Here is a 23,334-nt window from a genome sequence, read left to right as displayed (position 1 = left end):
GATTTTAACTTCAAGAAACAGAACACCCAAGCAACAGATTTAGAGTCTAAACAGTAAAGACCTTTAATTATCTTCTTTTTTTCCTTTTTTTTTTTTTTTTTGAGATGGAGTCTCACTGTCGCCCAGGCTGGAGTGCAGTGGCACAATCTCGGCTCACTGCAACCTCCACCTCCCGGATTCAAGCAATTCTCCTGCCTCAGCTACCTAGTAGCTGGGACTACAGGTACGCACCACCATGCCCAGCTAGTTTTTTTGTTTTTTGTATTTTCAGGAGAGACGGGATTTCACCATGTCGGCCAGGCTGGTCTCAATCTCTTGACCTAGTGATCCACCAGCCTTGGCCTCCCAAAGTGATGAGATTACAGGCGTGATCCACTGCACCCTGCCAAGACCTTTAATTACCTTACACAACAAAGTCTGGAGATAGACGTTTCCAAACATGGTACAGCAGCTCAATATCATCAAGTATTTGGGTGTTTTCTATCTTTGCCCTCAACCATCTTCAGCACGTGAGTTTTTCTTTTTTTCTTTTTCCTTTTTTTTCTTTTTTTTGAGATGGAGTCTCACTCTATCGCCAGGCTGGAGTGCAGTGGCACAATCACGGCTCACTGCAACCTCTGCCTCCCGGATTCAAGTGATTCTCCTGCCTCAGCCTCCCAAGTAGCTGGGATTACAGGCGCCCGCCACCATGCTCAGCTAATTTTTGTATTTTTAGTAGAGATGGGGTTTCACCATGTTGGCCAGGATAGTCTCCATCTCTTGACCTCGTGATCCACCCGCCTCAGCCTCCCAAAGTGCTGGGATTACAGGCCGGAGCCACCGCGCCCGGCCTGCACGTGAGCTTTTCATCTCGAAACTTGTCCCCTCATGGTCAGTCCTCACACCACCCCACTTACAGAAGAAAAAATGGAAAGGTGAAGTCTCCTCTGGAAGCTTTGTCTTTTTATCTGGGAGGAAAATATTTCCCAGCGGCTGCCTTCTCTTCATTTCTGTCAGACTCTAGACTACCCTCAAATTTCATTGGACCTGCGATTACAATATTACCTAGCAATAAGAATCAAAAGAATCGAACATCATTGAGTGGGAAAAATCCTCTGCAAGTACAGCCAAGACTTTTCTGAGGCTATTTTTAAACTGACGCATCAGAGGACAATCGCGACATTAGAGGAAAATTACCCAGGTTTACGCCATCACAAACGATGATCGCTTACGATGATAGCTAACCTGGCTCTTCGACTTCCTTTCAATCTCCAGAAAAGGCTCTCTGCGTACTCATGGTAACGCGGCTTTTCACATTTTTACCCACTTCAAATATGGCCGCCAAGCTCCGTTCTCTTTTACCACCTGATCTGCGGCAACAACTCTGGCTTCATGCCCGCTTCCAAAAGTGCTTCCTCTCGCGGGGTTGTGGTTCTTAGTGCGCAGGCGCAAAAGCAAGTCCTCTTCCGGACAAAATGGCGATGGGACTGATGTGCGGACGCCGGGAGGTTCTGCGCCTGCTACAGTCCGGGCGTCGGGTAAGGATGCCCCGGGGCTGAGCACCGGGATGCTGCCCTGACCCAGTGAACCAAGCCCCAGGACAGCTCGTGTTAGGCGTATGAGCAGACGCTGACCCGCTCACCGGGACCTGAATGTCATGACCTCGGGTCATATGAGGACACGCCAGGGTTAGTCCCCAACACTGTGGGCTCAGCAGCCAGGTGTCAGCTTCTGGAATTGGCTTCGCCCCTGGCGAGAGCACTTCGGCCTAGTTCTCAGGGCCCCCCGATGTGAGTCTACGATAACTGAGATGCGGCGAACCCGAATTGAAGCTTTGCTCTGCAGGCATCGCCAGCTGCATGCCTTCGGGCTAGCGGTCTGCGCGCGGTAATAGCAATGTCTGCACCTGTAGTGGCCGGGCTGCTTGCTTTCTGGGAAGTTAGCATAATGAATCCCCTTTGCCCCCACGCGAGGACTTCTGCTCCCGGTAAAGGGGCTCCATCATCCTTTTACACGCTTAGGTCCACAGCGTCACAGGGCCCTCGCCATGGCTCGGGAAACCGCTGACCGCACGGCTCCTATTCCCAGCAGCCCGGTGCTGCTGTCGCCCACACTACCTCTTCCTTGCGGCTTCCGGCCCCCGCAGCCTCAGTACCTCTGCCATCTCGTTTGCAGAAGTCCAGGTAAGAGGCCTTTCGTTCCTGCAATATTAGGAGTGGTGTTTCCTGGTTGGTTTCATATTCTGTTTTGTTTGGGAGCAGGGGGAATATGAAGCAGAGTTCTTGTCCACGCTCCACACAGCTCTCCAAAATGGTAGCATCTCTGCTTGGGATGAATTTTCAATTCAGTGGGGAAATTGGAAGTACAACAGGAGAGATGTTATATTGGGTTTTCTGAGCTGTTTTAAAGAAAAGTAATTGTTTCTTGTTAATATATGGTAAAAATCATAATAGTGATATTCAAATGGCTGAAGTTTGGGAAACAGTGATAAAAGAAGTAACTTCCCAGCATGAAGGGAAGTCATGGAATCTTACTCAAAGAAACTTCTCTTCCTACCTATTGATAAAAATGAGATGTCCTTTTTAAGCTTGAATTCTACGTACACTAGGGTAACCTGGAAGAACAAGAAGTAGAGAGAACAGAACCCAGTACTGGTTATTTTAAGAAGGTCTCATTTTCTATGTGTTCACTACTGAATAAATATCATACAAGACTTTCTTTCACACAGGTTCAGGCCCCTCCTGTTGTTCCTGTAACTCCCTCACCCGCAGCGGTACCTGAGGTGGCTTCTGGAGAGACTGCAGATGTAGTCCAAGCTGCTGCAGAGCAGAGCTTCGCTGAACTGGGGCTGGGGTCATACACCCCAGTGGGACTGATCCAGAATTTACTGGAATTTATGCATGTTGACCTGGGCCTACCTTGGTGGGGGGCCATTGCTGCATGTAAGGGGAATATACCCTGGACACGGGTTAGGGATAGAACCTCATAGATGGCAATTATTTGAATGGATTCAGGAAGTAGTTGCAGAAGCTCTGAGATCAGAAAAGCAGATGATTTCAAATGAGCGATAGAGGCACATGATACCTAGATGCGGTCTACCTGTATTTCTTAAAGAGCATTATAAAACCACCAGATCATCTGGGCTTCAAGAAGTATAGATATTTGAATACAAACATGGGGTTAGAGTCAGGGGATCTTATTAACAGTCATGAAGCTGTCCTGGTTTAGAAGAATAGAGGTTCGAGTCAGGCACTTAAACCCCCAAATTGGGAAGCCACTCACATTGCTTTTGTAAAGGCTGAAACTCTGCTTTGAATTATGTGTCTCTCTGCTACCTTGCTCCATCAATGATCTCTTCTCTCCCCTGTGTCTTCAACGTTTCCCTCCTTACTGCCCTACCCTGAACATGTAAACATGCTCAAGCATACCCATGTGTTACTTGGGGGAAAATTTCTTCACTTCATCCTTAGTTCCCCTTCACCTACTACCCTATCTTTCTTCTTCCTTTGATGGCTGTTATTTATTTATTTTGTTGTTAATTTTTGTGGATACCTAGTAGGTGTATATATTTCTGGGCTACATGAGATGTTTTGATACAGGCCTGCAAGGTGTAATAATCACATTATGGAGAAGGAGATATCCATCCCCTCAAGCACTTATCCTTTAAGTTACAAAGAATCCAATTACACTTTATATTTTATTTTATTTTTTTAAACAGAGTTTTGCTCTGTCACCCAGGCTGGAGTGCGGTGGCCTAATCTCAGCTCACTGCAACCTCCACCTCCCAGGTTCAAGTGATTCTCATGTTTCAGCCTCCCAAGTAGCTGGGACTACAGGTGTACCACCACACCTGGCTAATTTTTACATTCTTTATTTTAAAATATACAATTATTACTGATTATAGTCACCCTGTTGTACTATCAAATAGTAGATCTTATTCTTTCTAATTTTTTTTTACCCATTAATTATTCCCAACCCTGACTACCCTTCCCAGCCTCTGGTAACCTTCCTTCTACTCTCTGCCCATGACTTCATTTGTTTTGATTTTTAGATCCCACAAATAAGTGAGAACATGGTGATGTTCGTCTTTCTGTGCCTGCCTTATTTCACTTAGCATAGTGATCTCCAGTTCCATCCACGTTGTCACAAATGACTGGGTTTCGTTCTTTTGATAGCTATTACTTAAAAGATTGCTCTGCATCCAGTGAGCCCACTTCTTTCCATTTACTCTCTCAGCCATCTGGCTTTTACTCATATTACCTCATTTGAACTGCCAGTAACATAATTGCTAAATCCACTTTTATTATACTTGGTCTTTCTGCATTAGACACTTTAGACCTTAAAATCAATCCTTTCCCAGGCGTGGTGGCTCATGCCTGTAATCCCAGCACTTTGGGAGGCCGAGGCAGGAAGATCACAAGGTCAGGAGTTTGAGACCAGCCTGGCCAATATTGTGAAACCCCATCTGTACTAGAAATACAAAAATTAGCGAGGTGTGGTGGCAGGTGCCTGTAGTCCCAGCTATTTGGGAGGCTGAGGTGGGAGAATCGCTTGAACCTGGGAAGCAGAGGTTGAAGTGAGCCAAGATCGCGCCACTGCACTCCAGCCTGAGCAACACAGCAAGAGAACAAGACTCTGTTCAAAAAAAATAAAAAAGTCAATCCTTTGGCTTTTATGATAACCTTTCCTGGTTTTTCTCCCTGTCTTTCTGACCATACTTTTGCATCTCCAGATTATCCTACCTACCCCTTCAGTGCCAGTAGTCTGGGTTCTATCCTTAGCTCCCTTCTCTTTCTACTCCACATCATTCATCATAATGTTGATAAAGCCTAACCTATAACCTAGTCTCATATTTGACATCACCATGTTCTCACTTATTTGTGGGATCTAAAAATCAAAACAAATGAATGACCAGGAAAAATGAAGTGTGAGAAAAGAAATATGAAGGAGCTAAAGCAGTAGGCCATCAGATTATTTCCTACTCCAGGGATTTCTAGAACAATGGCTTTCAGACTTCCTTCCTGAAAGCCCCTGAGTTTTGTAAAGGGACCTCTGAGCAAGGTGAAGGCTGCCACATAAACAATCCTGTGGCCAGGCTTTTCCTTTGCTCAGGGCAGCATTTTTTTTTTTTTTTTTTTTTCAGATGGAGTTTCACTCTTGTTGCCCAGGCCAGAGTACAATGGCAAGATCTCAGCTCTCTGCAACCTCTGCCTCCCAAGTACAAGCCATTCTCCTGCCTCAGCCTCCCAAATAGCTGAGATTACAGGCATGCACCACCAAGCCTGGCTAATTTTGTATTTTTAGTAGAGATGGGGTTTCTCCATGTTGGTCAGGCAGGTCTCAAACTCCCAACCTCAGGTGATCCACCTGCCTCAGCCTCCCAAAATGGTGGGATTACAGGCATAAGCCATTGCACCTGGCCTAGTATTTTTTTTTTTTTAAGACATGGGGTCTCACCGTGTTACCCAAGTTGGTCTCAAACTCCTGAGCTCAAGCGATCCACCTGCCTCAGCCTCCCAAAGTGCTGAGATTACAGGCCTGAGCCACCATGCCCAGCCCAACATAACTTTTATATGCACTGCAAAACAAAAAAACTCCCTGTGACTCACTTTACTATGATATTGGCTTTATTGTAGTGGTCTGAAACCCAACCCACAGTATCTCCCAAGTTTGCCTGTACATTTCAGCTATTATTGAACAACAAAGTACTCCAAAACTTGGTGGCTTAAAACCACAATAATTTTATTTATTTGCTTGTAATTTTGCAATGTGGGCTCAAATAGCCTTTCTTTGCTCCACACGGAGTCACCTCGGGTGGCTCCAATGGGCTGGAGAGTCCACGTTTTTTTTTTTTTTTTTTTTTTTTCGGTACATTGGGGCTACATGTACAGTTTGATGGAGCAGGGAGGCTCTTTTGATCACAGAAAAGTTTGGAAGCTATTGATCTAGAAAAGTGCTCTGTCACCTTTTTGTTTGAGGAAACAAACAGGATTCCTAATCATCTGCTTAGAGAAGTTAATGCCATACTTTTGTGATGCCGAATCAGAGAACTGAGCCTTAAAGTAACTAATTCATAAACCTGACCCTAATTCTGGGCCTCTTAGGCATAAGTCACAGAATGGACAAGGCAAGAATAAGATCCTTTCAATAAGGACCTAAAAACCTTCAACCTTCTAGCTGCAGAACTGCTTTAATTTCACTCCAATCCTAGTTTGTATTTTCCAGGTACAGTCTTTGCCCGCTGCCTCATTTTTCCTCTCATCGTGATGGGCCAGCGAGAGGCAGCCAAGATCCACAATCACTTGCCAGAGATCCAGAAGTTTTCCAGTCGAGTCAGAGAGGCCAAGTTGGCAGGAGACGATATTGAGTGTGAGTCAGTTGCAGAATGAGCATGGGAGAGGACCACATTTGCACTTTTCCTTACATTCTGCTGGGGGAAAGGAACAGTGTGAATAAGAAGTTGCCACAGTCGGGAAAGTTCTAAAGATTTATCTGTTTCTTGGGCCTAATGTTCCCAAGGACTGGCCAGGGTTGGTTCGAAATTTCACAGGCCAGGTAGATGATGAGGATGTTCACCTCCACTGATGTAACTGTTACCCCAACCATTAATTTCCCCTCACCTCACAGTTTACAAGGCTTCCTCGGAGATGGCATTTTACCAGAAAAAACATGGTATTAAACTCTTTAAACCTCTCATTCTTCCTCTGACTCAGGTGAGCAAAAACATTTCCTTCCTTATTTCATCCTGTACCCATCAAATTTCCTCTCTGTGTTTGATGTGCCCCAGGCCCCCCAAAAAAACAGGTGGTGGTGGATTATACATGGCTTTCAGTAGTGGGGTGATGAAAATGTTTCCTCTGGTAAAGCATGCTGACACTGTTTATCTTGTGTAATAGGCCCCAATCTTCATCTCCTTCTTCATTGCTTTGAGAGAGATGGCCAACCTTCCTGTGGTCAGCCTGCAGACAGGTGGCCTCTGGTGGTTCCAGGATCTTACGGTATCCGATCCCACCTACATGTTACCACTGGTAGTCACTGCCACAATGTGGGCTGTCCTTGAGGTAAGCCCAGATTGGCCAAGTGCCAGGCCTGCAAAGTGAACTGGGATTGGAGGGTAAAGTAATTGTACAGAATGGTCATCCTTCACTTGCTGGAGAAAGAGTTGATGGGTAAGAGATTAGAGACAGGTGCACTGAAACTGACAGCTTTCCTGACTTTTCTACCCCACTTCTTTTGGCAGCTAGGTGCTGAGACAGGTGTGCAAAGTTCTGACCTTCAGTGGATGAGAAATGTGATCAGAGTGATGCCCCTGATAGCCTTGCCCGTAACCATGCATTTCCCCACGGTATGTAATGCCTTATGGGCTGGCTCCAAGGCCTTCTGCCTAGCCTGGCCACCTAGCAAGCTGACCAGGGATACAGCTTCTGAGTCCCTTCTCTGTGTTCTCACCCAGGCAGTGTTTATGTACTGGCTCTCCTCCAATTTGTTTTCCCTGGGCCAAGTATCCTGTCTCCGGATTCCAGCAGTACGCACTGTACTTAAAATCCCCCAGCGTGTTGTACATGACCCTGACAAATTACCTCCACGGGAAGGCTTCCTAGAGAGCTTCAAAAAAGGTAAGGGCTCATCCTCTGTGAAACAGGACTAGGGAGAGGGGTCTAAAAATAGGAATGCAAGTGACTCTTGCACCTCTTTACACAGGCTGGAAAAATGCTGAAATGGCGCGTCAGCTGCGAGAGCGTGAACAACGCATGCAGAATCACTTGGAGCTAGCAGCCAGGGGTAAATAGTCCTTTCAGGCCAAAATTCTGTCTTTTGTTTCTTCTTTCTGTTCTCGTTGAGATTTATTTTCTCTTCTTCCCTTAGGTCCCTTACGACAGACCTTTACCCACAACCCTCTCCTACAACCTGGAAATAATAACCCTCCCAATATCCCTAGCAACAGCAGCAGCAGCAGCAAACCAAAGTCAAAGTATCCCTGGCGCGACACGCTTGGCTGATGTACGTTCCGTGCGCATTCTGGCAGGAACTCTCTCTCTTCAAAGACTCATCCTCAAAACAAGACTTGACACTGTGTCCTTGCCCCAATCCTAGGAACTGTGGCACACAGAGATGTTCATTTTAAAAACAATTTCACGAAACACTCTTATACTCATGTTTATAAGAGAGCACTGGGTAGCCAAGTGATCTTCCCATTCACAGAGTTAGTAAACCTCTGTACTACATGCTGCTTCCTGATACTTATTGAACAGGGAAATGAGTGTGTGCTTCAGAAAACTGAAGAATACCCAGCACTTTGGGAGGCCGAGGTGGGCGGATCACCTGAGGTCAGGAGTTTGAGACCAGCCTGGCCAACATGGGGAAACCTCATCTCTACTAAAAACACAAAAATAGCCACACGTGGTGGCGCACACCTATTGTCCCAGCTACTCGGGAGGCTGAGGCAGGAGAATTACTTGAACGTGGGAGGTGGAGGTTGCAGTGAGCCAAGACTGCGCCACTGCACTCCAGCCCGGGCAACAGAGGGAGACTCTGTCTCAAAAAAAAGAAAACCAAAGAATAGAGTGGGTCATGATAGCTTTTGCTGGCCCATGGCATTGGAAAATATAATGTTTTAACCTGGCATTAAGGGTTTAAACTTCCACCCAGGCACAGTGGCTCACGCCTGTAATCCCAGCACTTTGGAAGGCTGAGACGGGCAGATGGCCTGAGGTCAGGAGTTTGAGACCAGCCTGGCCAACATAGTGAAACCCTGTCTCTACTAAAAATACAAAAATTAGCCAGTCGTGGTGGTACACGCCTGTAGTTCTAGCTACTTGGGCAGTTGAGGCAGGAGAATCACTTGAACCTGGGAGGCAGAGGTTGCAGTGAACTAAGATCAAGCCATTGCACTCCATCCTGGGCAACAGAGTAAGACTCCGTCTCAAAAAAAAAAAAAAAACGCGTTTAAACTTCCAACCCATACATGTGTTGTTCTATCCACATTTGGATTGCAGTCTAGAGGTATGGCTGATAAGTTGAATGTTGAGATTGTATCTAAATATAATAACTGCATTTCTTGATTCCAAGATTACTTTAAAAATTTCAAGAAGTAGATGTGTGCAAATTCTTAGTGATAATTAAGAATGAAAGTTCCAGGCTGGGCAAAGTGGCTCACACCTATAATCTCAGCACTTTGGGAGGCTGAGGTGGGTGAATCACTTCAGTCCAGGAATTTGAGACCAGCCTGGGCAACATGGCGAGACCTTGTCTCTGCTAAAAAGTTAGCTGAGCATGGTGGTGCTTGCCCATAGTCCCAGCTACCTGGGAGGCTGAGGTGGGAGGATAGCTTAGGCCCAGGAGGTTGAGGCTGCAGTGAGCCAAGATCATGCTGCTATACTCCAGCCTTGGCCACAGAGCAAGATCCTGTCTCAAAAAGGAAGTTCATGTCATTTTTATGTAACAATCCAACATTTCACTAAAGCAGTTGAAGTTCTGTTGTCTGCCTTTGTGTAGAGCCTGGTTTATCGGCCTTCAGCAGCTAGCTTGAGAGAGAAAAGATGGATATACTTTCAAGCATAAGATTGTTTTTAGTCTTTGTGTTTCTAGGCTAATGGGAGCTGTCCTAGAGATACTATATAAAGTGAAGCCACTCAGACTTTAGGAACATAACTTTTTATTGTCATCCAGCACCTGTGATAGTTTGATGTCTCTCTAAAGGAGACAATTGGAGGATTGTGGGCCCTTTTAAAAGAGAAGAGGAGTAGGTAGGCACACTCAGGTGCTTCTAAAACCACCAAGCCCACACCTGATGTGCTCCTCTCCCCAGTCTCCTCCATTGTCCGCTTTAAAAGTCTGGAACTGTATGTAGCAAAACAAATAAATTACTTTTCGTTTCAAAAAGTAAGTTCAAAGGTTGAAGCTGCCTAGGCCAGGCTTCTGGACAGGTGCCTCCAAAGAAGTGAGCTTTCCTTTTCAACTTCCTCAGCTCTAGCCAGTAGACCAGAAACCCCTGCTTTCCACATCAGGATTCCAGATAGTGTTTAGTTAGACTTGGGATCCCGTTGCTTGGGCATCTCTCCTCCATCTTCCAAATCCATTTCTGCAGCAACTGACATACACAGGACCTGGAGGTACCTTGTGGCAGACCCTACAAAGAAAACTTTTGAGTTGGAATTGAGAAGAGGTTAACTGGGCTGAGTTCAAGTGTCATTGAATGGAACTGGGCCTGAGGGGAGTGATTCCATTAAGCTGAAGGGTTCATAAGAAGGGGCTATGGCAAAGATGTCTTTGGAGGCTAGATTTACAGAAAAAGGCAAAAACCAAGCTCTGCAATAGCTGAGCTGATTTAAGGATGCAAGACTTACCCACGATCCTTCGGAGGTAAAGAGGTCGCTTATGTTCTGGCACTCTGATGATGAGGAAGTAAAAGGGCAGGCCTGAGAGGGCAATGGCAATGCCGATGAGGGAGTTGACAGTATCACTGTAAAGTGGAACAGCCACCAGGAAGATGGTGCAGAGGCAGAAGACAATCGGGAAGAAAACGCTGAGCTGAGGGCACAGGAAACACAACTGGGGTGGACAACTCAGGATTCTTAACAGCTAAAATAACCCCACCTCCCATAAGGATCAGCGCACTGAGCCTTCTTTCCATACCTTTAATTTCAACACAGTACTAACCACCAAGTCCCAGGCAAAGGTTTCTAAATAAAGTGTCTTGTAATAGTCCCCCGTAGCAGCAACTCTAGCTGTTTCAGATAGAGCAGAGGTAGGATGGAGTTGCCCTACCTTGAGGGGCCGAGGTCGATCAGGCTCCTTCCAGCGCAGATAAAGCTGACCCACAATAGAAAGCCCCACAAAGAACCAGTAGCTGAAGCTGTAGTAGTTAATGAGCTGGAAGATGTCTTCCACGCACAAGTAGATCAATGCCATGATACCCTGTAAGTGTGAGCCCAAGTCAGCTCTTCTCGGGGCCTTTGTTAATCCAAAGGCTTTTCACTCCCTTTATACCTCCCAAATCCATCCCCCGTCAATCCTCAGAGTCTCCTGGTCCTCTTCTGTTTTTAATCCCTTTAACACTCTAGTTTCAATACCTTATCCCCTCTGTTACAAGTCAGTAGTCTCAACTGGTTTTTCAACCTGTATAAAGCAAGCTTGAAACAATCCCTCAAAAGTCTTGCATAGGACCATTTCCATAATGGCTCCAACCTACATTATCCAGCTCTTATCTCCTCCTGCATGTTGAATATCCCGATTCTGAAAATCCAAAATGCTCCACTGAGCATTTCCTTTGAGTGTCAAGTCAGCACTCAAAAAGTTTCAGATTTTTAGAGCATTGCAGATTTTGGATATTCAACCTGTATTAAAACCCATACTGCTTTGCCACAGGATTTTCTGATATTATTTCTCCTACCTAAAGCCCATCTCTGCCATTTGCAACCCTAGCCATCAAGATGCACCTTTTTTTTTTTTTTCTGAGAACATTTTGGTGGATTTTAAGATACACATACACTTCTAGAAGTAATTCTTCATTCACCCTCTCCTCCCATGGAAGTGATCATTTCTTAAACACCGTATCACTCACTATCTGTCATGGCAATCAATCATTACAATGTACTTTATGGCTTCTCTTAGAGCAGAGGTGTACCATTCCTTAGAGCATTTGGATTTTCCCTGTAGTGCCTGTAGCGGTTAGCATAGTGCCTTGCCTGTGGTGAACATTCTGATCCACCAATAGTATTTCTATTGGAATTTCTTTTAGAGTTTTCAGGAAGCTAGAACAGTCGCTTCTGCTGTTACTAAAGTTTCCCCCACAATCATTTTCAGTCTCATCCTTGAGCTGACTTACATTGAACAGCAGAGAAGGCACTGGTGTGAACCGCTCAACATGGATCATGCAGATGGCATCAGGGAGATGGCCTTCTCTTGAGCCCACAAAGAAAAGCCTATGTCAGGTAAGACAGGAAAAGCTGAGAAAATTGGTGGACACGATGCAGCCTGGTTCACCTGCCACATGGCCCTCCCTCTCTGCCATCCCTTCCTTCAAAAGTGTTTGGATAATATAGACTGGAGCTCAGTATTAAGATTAATGACAACTGCAGGCTTCTGCTAGAAACGAGAAGAAAGAGGTTATGGTATCAGTTGGAAAACACACGTAATCAAAGTCCGGGTCCTGTAAGTTCTACCGTCCACTGCCATAGCCCTTCAAAAGATGCCACTCTTACCTAGAAGCAGCCACAATGGAGGCATTGAGGCCACCAAAACAGGATAATGCAACTGATAGTGGAATTATCCAGTTAAATATTCCAAATATCTGATCTGCAAAAGTCTAAGGGAAAAGAATGGAAGACTCATTAGCAGGATCTAAAAGGGATGAAAGACATGGATGGGCATGCCCCAGATTCCCCTTATTAGGACTCCAACTCTTCTTCCACAGTGGGGCTAACAGGACCTTCTTGCAAGCCCCATATTCGAAATGAACTCCTTTCAAGGCCATCTAACCCCTTTCCAGGACTTTCAAGAGCCAGAATATACCCAGTACCCCACAAGTCACCCTCAACCTGCAAGTGAAAATCCTTTACCACAGCAACAGCATCACTGGCCAAGATGTCTCTCATGTCTAGCACAGTATAATAGGCCACATTGGTCAAGATATAGATGATGGTGACAATGGGCATGGAGATGCCGATGGAGAGGGGCAGGTTCCTACAGCCAAACAGAATAAAATACACATTAGTCCCACGGTCATATCCGTATCTCTCCTTTAATCCTTAGACTCTCCCTGCCACACCAGTCTTTCCAGGGATGGAGACTCTTGCTACATTTCCTCAATGCACTTGTCTTTGACGGTGCCCTGGATAGTGGCTGAAGCTCTGAACTAAACACTTAAGAACTAAAGAACATTAGGGGAAAGGAATATCATATTAGGAGATAGGACTCTGCAGCTGGGATCAGTGGCTCATGCCCATAGTAGCAACACTTTGGGAGGCTAAGGTGGGCAGATGGCTTGAGTCTAGGAGTTGGAGACCAGCCTGGGCAACATGGCAAAACCCTGTCTGTACAAAAAACTAGCCAAGCAGCCGGGCGTGGTGGCTCACGCCTGTAATCCCAGCAGTTTGGGAGGCCGAGGCGAGTGGATCACCTGAGGTCGGGAGTTCAAGACCAGCCTGGCCAACATGGCAAAACCCTGTCTCTACTAAAAATATAAATAATTAGCCGGGCATGGTGGCACGCACCTGTAGTCCCAGCTACTTGGGAGGCTGAGGTACGAGAATCACTTGAACTCAGGAGGTGGAGGTTGTGGTAAGCCAAAATTGTGTCATTGCACTCCAGCCTGGGTAACAGTGAGACTCTGTCTCAAAAAACAAAACAAAAAATTAGCCAAGCATGGTGGCACATGCCTGTAATCCCAGCTACTTGGGAGGCTGAGGTGGAAGGATCACTTGAGCCCGAGGAGGTCAAGGCTGCACTGAACCATGACTGGGCCACTGCACTCCAGCCTGGGAAAGGCAGTCAGACCCTGTCTAAAAAAAAAAATTAAAAAAAAAAGGATTAACAAAGAGTGTCCCAGCATAATAATGCACAGGAAAATGGGAGGTTATTTTGTTTTATACTCCAAAGATCTTTCAGTGTCAGGATTCCATCTCTAAGGTTATCAACATTGGCAATTTTGCCTCAAGGTTGAGAAATATAAAAGGAAATTATGGAGGCAAATTGTGAAATTTAACATCTTCAGAGAATAAGATAGGCCTTCAGTAGGAAGAGAAGTGTGTGTATCTGACAAGCAACCTGGAAGATATGTCTGCCCACCCCTTCCTCAGTTTGAGAACCTCAGAAGCCATCCTAACTGGTGGGCAAAAGAAAGATGCAAAGAGCTCTCAAGGTCCCTGTAGCCCAATAAAGCCATGAACTTTATAAACATTCTTAACAGTAAGGCTGCCCAAAAGAAGCACAAAGTGGGGCAAATACTCTGCAAATACAGAGTCATGCAGCTTCTGTCCTGTAGGTGGAAGCACCACCCAGGCCTTCATCCTGCTTCTGTTATCTCTGCTCCCATAGCGTTACCACTAGTTGTGTACCAAGAGTTCTCTTCTGTTTCTCAAGCCAAAAGGAGTTTATTGGTATAAGAATTGTGATTCTTTTGACTTAAACATTTACAGAGAGCTGGGCACGGTGGCTCACGCCTGTAATCCCAGCACTTTAGGAGGCTAAGGCAGGCGGATCACCTGAGGTCAGGAGTTCAAGACCAGGCTGGCCAACATGGTAAAACCCCATCTTTACTAAAAATACAAAATTAGCCAGGCGTGATAGCAGGCGCCTGTAATTCCAGCTATTTGGGAGGCTGAGGCAGGAGAATCACTTGAACCTGGGAGGCAGAGGTTGCAATGAGCCGAGATCGTGCCATTGTACTCCAGCCTAGGACATAGAGCAAGACTCTCCCTGAAAAAACTCCATTCCCTGGCAAATCTGAGTTCCCAGAATTGTAGAATTTTAGAGCCAAGAAAGGCCATGGAGATCACAGAATTTAACCCCCTCAATTACAGATAAGGAAGCAGACAAAGAGATGGCCGGGCAACTCCCTCAAGGTCAGCCAACAAGCCAGTGGAAAGACAAACTCTAGGTCCTTGACTTCCTATCCAGTGCTCTTTTCACTCTATATATAGACTACAGAGCAATAATGGTGGGGTGACTTAACTGAATGACTGAAACTATACCACAATGTCAATATGAATTTAGGAGACAAGGAAGGGATCAGAGGGAAACATAGGAAGGTTTCTGGACGTCTATATCCCAAAGCTATGTATGTGGGGATAAGGGTGGATGAAATATCTATCAAGGAAAATCTGTTTTAAAAACATACATAAGCATATAATACAACCTGCTTTAATTAATGCAGAAATTAATGAACAAATGTAAAAATGCCTTTAAAAAAATTTACAAAGCATACATGAGAAAGTTCATATTTTAGCCCTGTTACTATGATCATAGACAAGTTACTTCTCTGAGCCTCAGGCCTCCCATCTATTAAAATTAGGCTGATAAAATTAACCTCACAGGTGGTTGTGGTATGCTGTCTATCACAGAGTAGTAGCTCATTAAATGACGGCTATCACTGCTATGGAAAATTGGTGGTGCAGTACCTACCTCTCAGGATTCTTGATCTCTTCAGTGACATAGTTGAGAGTGTCCCAGCCTGAGTATGAGAACAGAGCTGAGTACAGTGCCAGGGCAATGTCACCCACTGCATATGATGAACCCTCAAAGGAATTCTCAAAATGAGTGGAGGCTCCTGGAACCCAAGAACATTGGAAGGCAGGGGATTAGTGGTTCATTCTTCCACTTCACGATGATCAAGTAAAGGACTGAGAGAATATGGTAATATAATAGCAGGTAAGTGGCCTACAACACCTTTGGCAGCAAGAGTACCAGTAAGGGAACAGGAAACAGTAGAGAGACGTCTACAGAAATAGACCAGAATGCCCTGCATCCTAATGACATAGATGGGGATCTTGACAGGAAGGGTCCACGGTAGCTTTCTAGGATAAGAAACCACCATAGAGCAGAAAGGCTGGAGAATAGAAACAATGCAGTTCTGCTCTGCTCTGCAGGCTGCCTGATTCCTGCCTCCTATCGCAATCTGCCAAAGCCAGCTCCCAGCGCATGGCTGTCAACCCTTTTGCCAAGATCAGTCTCCTCTGGGAGGCAGTGTGAATGGAAGTTGAAGGACAGACTTTGGGTCAGTTGTCCTGGATACAAATTTCAGCTCTTCTACTTACCGGTAGCAACTTGGGCAAGATATTTAATTCTTTCTTTTTTATTTTTGAGACGGAGTCTCGCTCTGTCGCCCAGGCTGAAGTGCAGTGGTGCGATCTTGGCTCACTGCAACCACCGCCTCCTGGGTTCAAGCGATTTCTCCTGCCTCAGCCTCCCGAGTAGCTGGGATTACAGGCATCTACCACTACGCCTGGCTAATTTTTGTATTTTTAGTCAAGATGGGGTTTCACCATCTTAGCCAGGCTGGTCTTGAACTCCTGACCTCAGGGATCCACCTGCCACAACCTCCCAAAGTGCTGGGATCTAGGCATGAGCCACCCTGCCCAGCCCAAGATACTTAATTCTGCAGCCTGTTTCCTCATCTATAAAATGTGGATAATAATAGTGCCTACCAAATAAGGTTATTATAAGAAATGAGATAATGCACGAAGAGCACTTAGAGGAGCGTGGCTCACAGAAAATGCTTAACAAAGATTAGTTGCTACTAATATTATTTCTTACCCTGGCCAAGTCTAACAATGCCTGCAATGATGATCGCGATCAGCGCCAATACTTTAGCATAGGTGAAAATATCTTGTACCAGGGTTCCCCACTTGACATAGGCACAGTTAATGAAGGTTAAGAGACCTGAAAGAAAAATAATACTGATTGGTGACTTACCCTCACCACTGTAGGACCTCAGACTCCCAAGCAATTTTTCCAGTACCAGTCACCCAGATAAACCCTTCAGCCAAAGACAGACCCTCTGACCTGCTCTGCACTGGAACCCTCAGACTCCAGAATGTCCTCACCATTATCATGCAAAGGCCTCCATGCTCCCTACCCCCCAGCACCTTATATGGGAGACACAAAACAAAGTGATTGCAGATCTGCTTACATAAAAAATACATCCAAATTTCCAATCACAGCAGTGGGAGGCAACTGGGAACTATACAGGATTAGTGATTGTTCCGGCTCTTGGCTCTGAAAAGTCACGGTCTCTCCCTCCTACCTCCCATTCCCCATGGGCTCCAGGACATAGCACTCTGACTCTGTGGTATTACTGTTAACCTTGAGGAGTCCTGCTGTGACTTAACCAATGCTGAGCCAGCAGGTCAGGCCGTGTGGCCAAGGATTAGGATGAAGGCCAGATTTCCTGCCCACTGCCTGGCAGCTCAGCTGCCTGCTTTTGTGCTTGGAAAGATTCTTGCAGCTAAGATTGGTTCCTGTAGAATAGGGACAGGGCATTTTTCCTGATGGGACGATAGAGAAATAAGAGCCACACACATTCCCCCAGTCCTTCTACTCCGAAGTACAGGTAGTCCTTTTACCAGGGTTCTTAACTAGGTTCTCCATAAGGCTCAAAATTCTTTTTCCCAAAGTGTTATGTCCATATTAATACAGATATACCTAAGAAAAAGGTTCATACCTTTTCTTAGAAAAGGATCATAGCTTTTATCAGAATCTCAAAGAAGTCCATTATCCCTTCCCCAACAAAAAAGTTACAATCTACGACTTGAATTTGAATTACTTGAAGAAATTCAAAAAGGGAGGCCCACAGATGCTGTGAGGTTGACCAGTAGCCCCAGGATGTAGCAGAGAAGAAAGCTGGAAAAAACAACACAGATCTTCCCACTGGTAGCATAGCGAATCGCTTCATTTATCCCTCCTTCTCAGTGCAGCAACTAGAACACTAAGGAGGGCTTAATTTTACAGCCCTTCTCCCAAGGGCTCTAAGGGCAAGGTCAACATCACTCTGCCTTACCAGTCAAGAGAATGAGGCCTAGTACAGGTCTTGCCTACTTCAGGCCACCGAAGCAGTCAGAAACACTCTGAGTTATCCTGGCAGTGGTGTGGCCTTGGTGTCCCTTGTCCTCCTATTTTGTCAGGTCCTGGCCTCATCACATTCTGGCTACTTCATCCTGAGAAGCAGGGAAGACTGGCCTCTCAGAACAGCTGCACCATCTTCTCTCTCTCACCCTCCCTTCCACCACCACCCTCATTCTACTCACTGCCCAAGTTCCTTTCTGCTCTTCCTGAGAAGGGGCATTCCTGCCCTATACAAATGCTTGCCTTTCTGCCTAATAAACAACAAACCTTATCACAGGGCTGGGCAAAAATGTACCCACAGCTCCAGGCCACCCCAGTGCTAAGTTAATAATTAAAGACACTAGTGTGCAGCACCCCACAAAATGACCAAAGTGCCTGTATCTTGCCCTCCACAAATCTTTCAAATCTGTTGCTCCTCGTCAGTCAGTCACCCATCCTTTACTCCCCACTGGACTCCAGCCTCCAGCCACTCAGCAACCTAGTGCCCCTTCTCCCCAGCCTGTAACCTCTGCCCTTATCCTAGGCTCTGTGGCTGGCTCATAACCACAGCATAGCCAGGTTTCCAAGTAGAAACACTAGGCACAAAGGATGCTGCCACATTGTCAGGGGAATGGGATCCCCAAATACAAATTTATGATTCCCTGCAGGGTAACCATAGGTCACAACACCAAACTGGAATAAGCTTACAGGACTAGTTCTAGTTCAGACTCAGAATCTGAGCCATGTGCCACAAGGTTGTCTTCTCAGCTCTGTCCAGGGATGTAGGCAGGGAAAAGGAGGGACAATCAACCAATTCACCACCCACTACCATAGCAGATTCTGAAATGGAAATACATGGCTTGTTTATATTTTATTTTATTTATTTTATTTTTCTTTTTGAGACAGAGTTTCACCTTTGTTGCCCAGGCTGGAGTGCAATGGTGCAGTCTCAGCTCACGGCAACATCTGCCTCCTGGGTTCAAGCAATTCTCTTGCCTCAACCTCCCAAGTAGCTGGGATTACAGGTGTGTGCCACCACACCCAGCTAATTTTTGTATTTTTAGTAGAGACGAGGTTTCACCATGTTGGCCAGGCTTGTCGCAAACTCCTGACCTAAGGTGATCCACCCACCTCGGCCTCCCTAAGTGCTGGGATTACAGCATGGGCCACCGTGCCCAGCCTACATTTTATTATTATTTATTTATTTTTATTTATTTATTTTTGAGATGGAGTCTTGCTCTGCCACCCAGGCTGAAGTACAATGGCATGATTTCAGCTCACTGCAACCTCTGCTTCCCAGGTGCAAGCGATTCTCCTGCTTCAGCCTCCGGAGTAGCTGGGACTACAGGCGTCCGCCACCACGCCCAGCTAATTTTTTTGTATTTTTAGCAGAGACAGGGTTTCACCATATTGGCCAGGCTGATCTCAGACTCCTGAGCTCAGGTGATCCACCCGCCTCGGCCTCCCAAAGTGTTGGGATTATAGGCGTGAGCCATCACACCCGGCCCTAATTTTTTTTTTTTTTTCTCTTTTTTTTTGGAGATGGGGGTCTCACTCTGTCAAATAAGCCAGAGTGCAGTGGAGAAATCATAGCTCACTGCAGCATCAAACTTCTGAGCTCAAAGGATCCTCGCATCTCAGGTACCCTAGTAGCTGGGATCAAAGTTGTGCACCACCATGCCCGGCTAATTTGTTTTAATTTTTTTTTTTTTTGAGACAGAGTCTTCCTTTGTCACCCAAGCTGGAGTGCAGTGATGCAATCTCAGCTCACTGCAACCTCCGCCTCCAGGGTTCAAGCAGTTCTCCTGCCTCAGCCTCCTGAGTAGCTGGGACTACAGGAACACGCTACCCTGCCCACGTAATTATTTCATTTGTTTGTAGAGACAAGGTCTTGCTATGTGGCCCAGGCTGATCTTGAACTCCTGGCCTCAAGCAATCCTTCCACTTCAGCCTTCTGAGGAGTGACTGGGATTATAGGGAGGATTCATGGCACCTGGGTGGCTTGTTTACATGTTAATCCCTATTGCTTCTCTACTGCTCTTTTTTTTTTTTTTTTTTTTTTGAGACAGCGTCTTGCTCTGTTCCCCAGGCTGAAGTGCAGCGGTACAATCTCAGCTCACTGCAACCTCCGCCTCCTCGGTTCAAGCGGTTCTCCTGCCTCAGCCTCCCGTGTAACTAGAATTACAGGCATGCAACACCACGCCTGGCTAATTTTTGTATTTTTAGTAGAGACGGGGTTTCACCATGTTAGCCAGACTAGTCTCGAACTCCTGACCTCAGGTGACTCCCCCGCCTCAGCCTCCCAAAGTGCTGGGATTACAGGTGTGAGCCACGGTGCCCAGACTCTTCTCTACTTCTCTATCCATCCATATGTATCCCTCTCTTTGTCCACCAGTATCCCACCTCCCCCATTCCTGAGCCTGATTCCTCAGCCACTGACACACCTTCTAGCCCTTATCTTCTCTCTGTACTGAGCACAGAAGGCTCAGTTTGAATGAGGAAGGGAATCCTACAGAAAGAAACCAGGGAGCAGAGGGAACTGACTGAAGAGAGCCAGCCCTCCTCTTCCTCAAAGCCCAGCTTCCTCCAGGGCCTCTTGGCTGTGGGAGCAGGAAATGGGTATGGCAGGCAGCAGTGCTGACAGGGCTTTTTGTTTCCACCTCAGCGGATACAGCTGACCAGTGGCCCCAGAGCCCAGCCAAGTGCACTGCTCTTGAAGCGGAGCCCAACCTCCTGCTTCAGGGCCGGGGACAGGAGGGGACCATGGGGTTAGGATAATATGGAGGCAACTGAAAGTTAACCTCAAGGGCAGAGATGCCCTCCCCTTCTACCCCTAGAGGCAATTCAATCCCCACCCAACAGTGGGCCAAGTCTATAGGAGGATAACCTGAAATCACCTTTGACCCTTGACTCAGGTGCAGCAGCACTCCTGCTTTGAACCCAGGGGGAGAAAAAAAGAATCTGCAAAGAAGTCACTACTGGCCGGGCATGGTGGTTCACACCTGTAATCGTAGCACTTTGGGAGGCTGAGGCGGGCGGATCACGAGGTCAAGAGATCAGGACCATCCTGGCCAACATGGTGAAACCCCATCTCTACTAAAAATACAAAAATTAGCTGGGTGTGGTGGTGTGGGCCTGTAGTCCCAGATACTCGGGAGGCTGAGGCAGGAGAATCGCTTGAACCCAGGAGGCGGAGGGTGCAGTGAATCCAGATCATACCACTGCACTCCAGCCTGGTGACAGAGTGAGACTCCATCTCAAAAGAAAAAAAAAAAAAAGAGAAGTCATTCCTATAACCATCTAAAGAGATGTTCCTGAATGGATCATCAAACCCAGCCTACATAGGGTGACTAGTTCTAGTGATAAGGCCCAGCATCAGCACTAGAACTAAAAGCCAGAAAGCACCAGACCAGGGGGATCCAGAACAGAACAAAGCTTGCAGGCCCACTCTGGATCAGATGCTCAGGTTTAGTTTAGATGCCTAAATGAAACAGTTCCTGAAAAAGAACATTAACCCCACAATTCTGTAAGCATTATTACCTTTAAACACACACAATGAGACACACAAAACTTATGCTGTTATTTAATCCACTTTCTGTTTCAAATTCCCAGGCACTATAAAACCTCAATACTTTATTAGGCAACTCATTCCTTTATTTATTTATTTATTTATTTTTAACATAGAGTCTCACTCTGTTACCCAGGCTGGAGTGCAGTGGCACAATCTTGGCTCACTGCCATTTCTGTCTCCCAGGTTCAAACAATTCTCCTGCCTCTGTCTCCAAGTAGCTGGGATTACAGGTGTGCGCCACCACACCCAGCTAATATTTATATTTTTAGTAGAGACGGATTTCGCCATATTGGCCAGACTGGTCTCGAACTCCTGGCCTCAGTGATCTGCCCGCCTCAGCCTCCCAAAGTGCTGGGATTACAGGCGTGAACCACCGCGCCCAGCGTCATTCCATTTTAAAAGTGATCTATAGAGGAAAGGAAGTGATCTATAAAGGAAGATCTAGCTTTTTTACTAGATCTAGTAAAATCTAGCTTTTTTACTAGCTTTTACTAAGCCAATAGCATCTTCCTCCCAACTTCTACCAGTGGTGCCAGACCTCTCCTCTGGCTCCACACAGAATAAAGCTAAACCCCCTTCTACCCAATGACCCTTCTTAACATTAAAGATGAATATCCCAGCCAGGTGCACCTGTAATCCCAGCACCTTGGGAGGCCAAGGCAGGCGGATCATCTGAGGTCAGGAGTTCAAGACCAGCCTGACCAACATGGAGAAGCTCCGTCTCTACTAAAAATACAAAAATCAGCCAGGCGTGGTGGCACATGCCTAGAATCCCAGCTACTCGGGAGGCTGAGGCAGGAGAATCGCTTGAACTTGGGAGGCTGAGGTTGCAGTGAGCGGAGATCTCGCCATTGCACCAGCCTGGGCAACAAGAGCAAAACTCCATCTCAAAAAAAAAAAAAAAAAAAAAGAATATCCCATTTAACAGGTAGACCAGTTTAAAAAAAAAAAAAAGCGAGGCACAGTGGCTCACGCCTGTAATCCCAGCACTTTGGGAGGTCAAGGTGGGTGGATTACGAGGTCAGGAGATCGAGACCAGCCTAGCCAACATGGTGAAACCCTGTCTCTACTAAAATACAAAAATTAGCCAGGCATGGTGGCGCAAGCCTGTAGTCCCAGCTACTCGGAAGGCTGAGGCAGAGGAATTGCCTGAACCCGGGAGGCAGAGATTGCAGTGGGCCAAGATCACACCACTGCACTCCAGCCTGGCCACAGAGCAAGACTCCGTCTAAAAAAAAAAAGGATGAACATCCTGTCCCCTTGAGTCTTTTACTCCTTTGGGCTAAAACCCAGATTTTCTAACCCCTCGTGGAGCAAATATGACTTCCAGACCCCTCACCGTCCCAGGACTATCATTTACTTCACTTTGTCATTTACTGCATATACTTCACTGTGTCAGTGTTTCCCCAGAAATGTGAGACCCCACACAGAAAACTCCAGACACTGTTGCAGACTATGGAGTCTCAACCTGAAATCATTGTTTACTACAACTCCTTTCTTTCCCACCTCAAAGTGATGAGCTCTTTCCTCCCCTCTTTCTGGACCTATAAAAATGATTTATTTCAGCCAGGTGTGGTGGCTCATGCCTATAATCCCAGCACTTTGAGAGGCCGAGGTGGGAGGATTGCTTGAGTCCAGGAGTTCAAGACCAGCCTCACCAACATTGTGAGAACCCATCTCCACAAAAAAATTTTTTTTAGTTAGCCACGCATGGTGGCGCACACCTGTGGTCCCAGCTACTTGGGAGACTGAGGTAGGGGGATCACTTAAGCCCAACTGGTCAAGGCTGCAGGGAGTTGTGATTGCACCACTGCACTACAGCCTGGGCAACACAGTAAGATCCTTTCTCCAAAACAAAAAAAGTAATTTTTTTCCCCCAGATACAGGACGCTTTGTATTTAGTCTTAGTAACTTTCCTGAGTTTTTATGCATTATTCTTATGTATTAGATATGAGGGACTTTTCCTTCTTGATTTTATTAGTTCAAATCTTTTCTTTAATTTTGTGAAATCTGCAAATTTGATCAGCATACATACCTCCTGAGTCTTCACTGAAGTAACCCTAAAAATGTTGACTAGGGCCGGGCGCCGTGGCTCACGCCTGTAATCCCAGCACTTTGGGAGACCAAGGCGGGTGGATCACCTGAAGTCAGGAGTTTGAGACCAGCCTGGCCAACATAGTGAAACCCCGTCTCTACTAAAAGTACAAAAATTAGCTGGGCATGGTGTTGGGCACCTGTAGTCC

General features: G+C 46.2%; 2 protein-coding genes across 5 annotated transcripts in view; one reads left to right on the top strand and one right to left on the bottom strand.

Annotated features, from left to right (window-relative positions):
• Window positions 1-797: 797 nt before the first annotated feature.
• LOC105503792 (mitochondrial inner membrane protein OXA1L) lies at window positions 798-8,747 on the top strand. Its single transcript, XM_011930906.1, is given in 10 exon segments — window positions 798-1,517; window positions 2,001-2,162; window positions 2,708-2,921; window positions 6,205-6,348; window positions 6,607-6,692; window positions 6,876-7,040; window positions 7,220-7,324; window positions 7,433-7,595; window positions 7,681-7,761; window positions 7,846-8,747. Coding segments are annotated over 10 exon segments (1,497 nt in total). The 5' UTR covers window positions 798-1,274; the 3' UTR covers window positions 7,980-8,747.
• An 870-nt stretch (window positions 8,748-9,617) lies between these two features.
• The window catches only part of SLC7A7 (solute carrier family 7 (amino acid transporter light chain, y+L system), member 7), a 47,246-nt gene continuing 33,529 nt past the window's right edge, over window positions 9,618-23,334 (bottom strand). For all 4 annotated transcript variants that reach the window (XM_011930901.1, XM_011930903.1, XM_011930902.1 and 1 more), the window contains 8 exons: window positions 16,234-16,359; window positions 15,103-15,247; window positions 12,540-12,663; window positions 12,183-12,286; window positions 11,807-11,903; window positions 10,747-10,896; window positions 10,326-10,509; window positions 9,618-10,108 (listed from right to left, as the gene is read on the bottom strand). In XM_011930901.1, the coding sequence (XP_011786291.1) occupies window positions 10,002-10,108; window positions 10,326-10,509; window positions 10,747-10,896; window positions 11,807-11,903; window positions 12,183-12,286; window positions 12,540-12,663; window positions 15,103-15,247; window positions 16,234-16,359 (1,037 nt within the window). In that variant the 3' untranslated portion in view covers window positions 9,618-10,001. The remainder of the gene's footprint in view (window positions 10,109-10,325; window positions 10,510-10,746; window positions 10,897-11,806; window positions 11,904-12,182; window positions 12,287-12,539; window positions 12,664-15,102; window positions 15,248-16,233; window positions 16,360-23,334) is intronic.

This window comes from Colobus angolensis, unplaced genomic scaffold, assembly GCF_000951035.1.
Source record: "Colobus angolensis palliatus isolate OR3802 unplaced genomic scaffold, Cang.pa_1.0 Scaffold88, whole genome shotgun sequence".
In the NCBI taxonomy this organism is placed as follows: domain Eukaryota; kingdom Metazoa; phylum Chordata; class Mammalia; order Primates; family Cercopithecidae; genus Colobus; species Colobus angolensis.
Note: the sequence above shows the minus strand (reverse complement) of the source record. Positions and strands in the feature narration are given on the sequence as shown.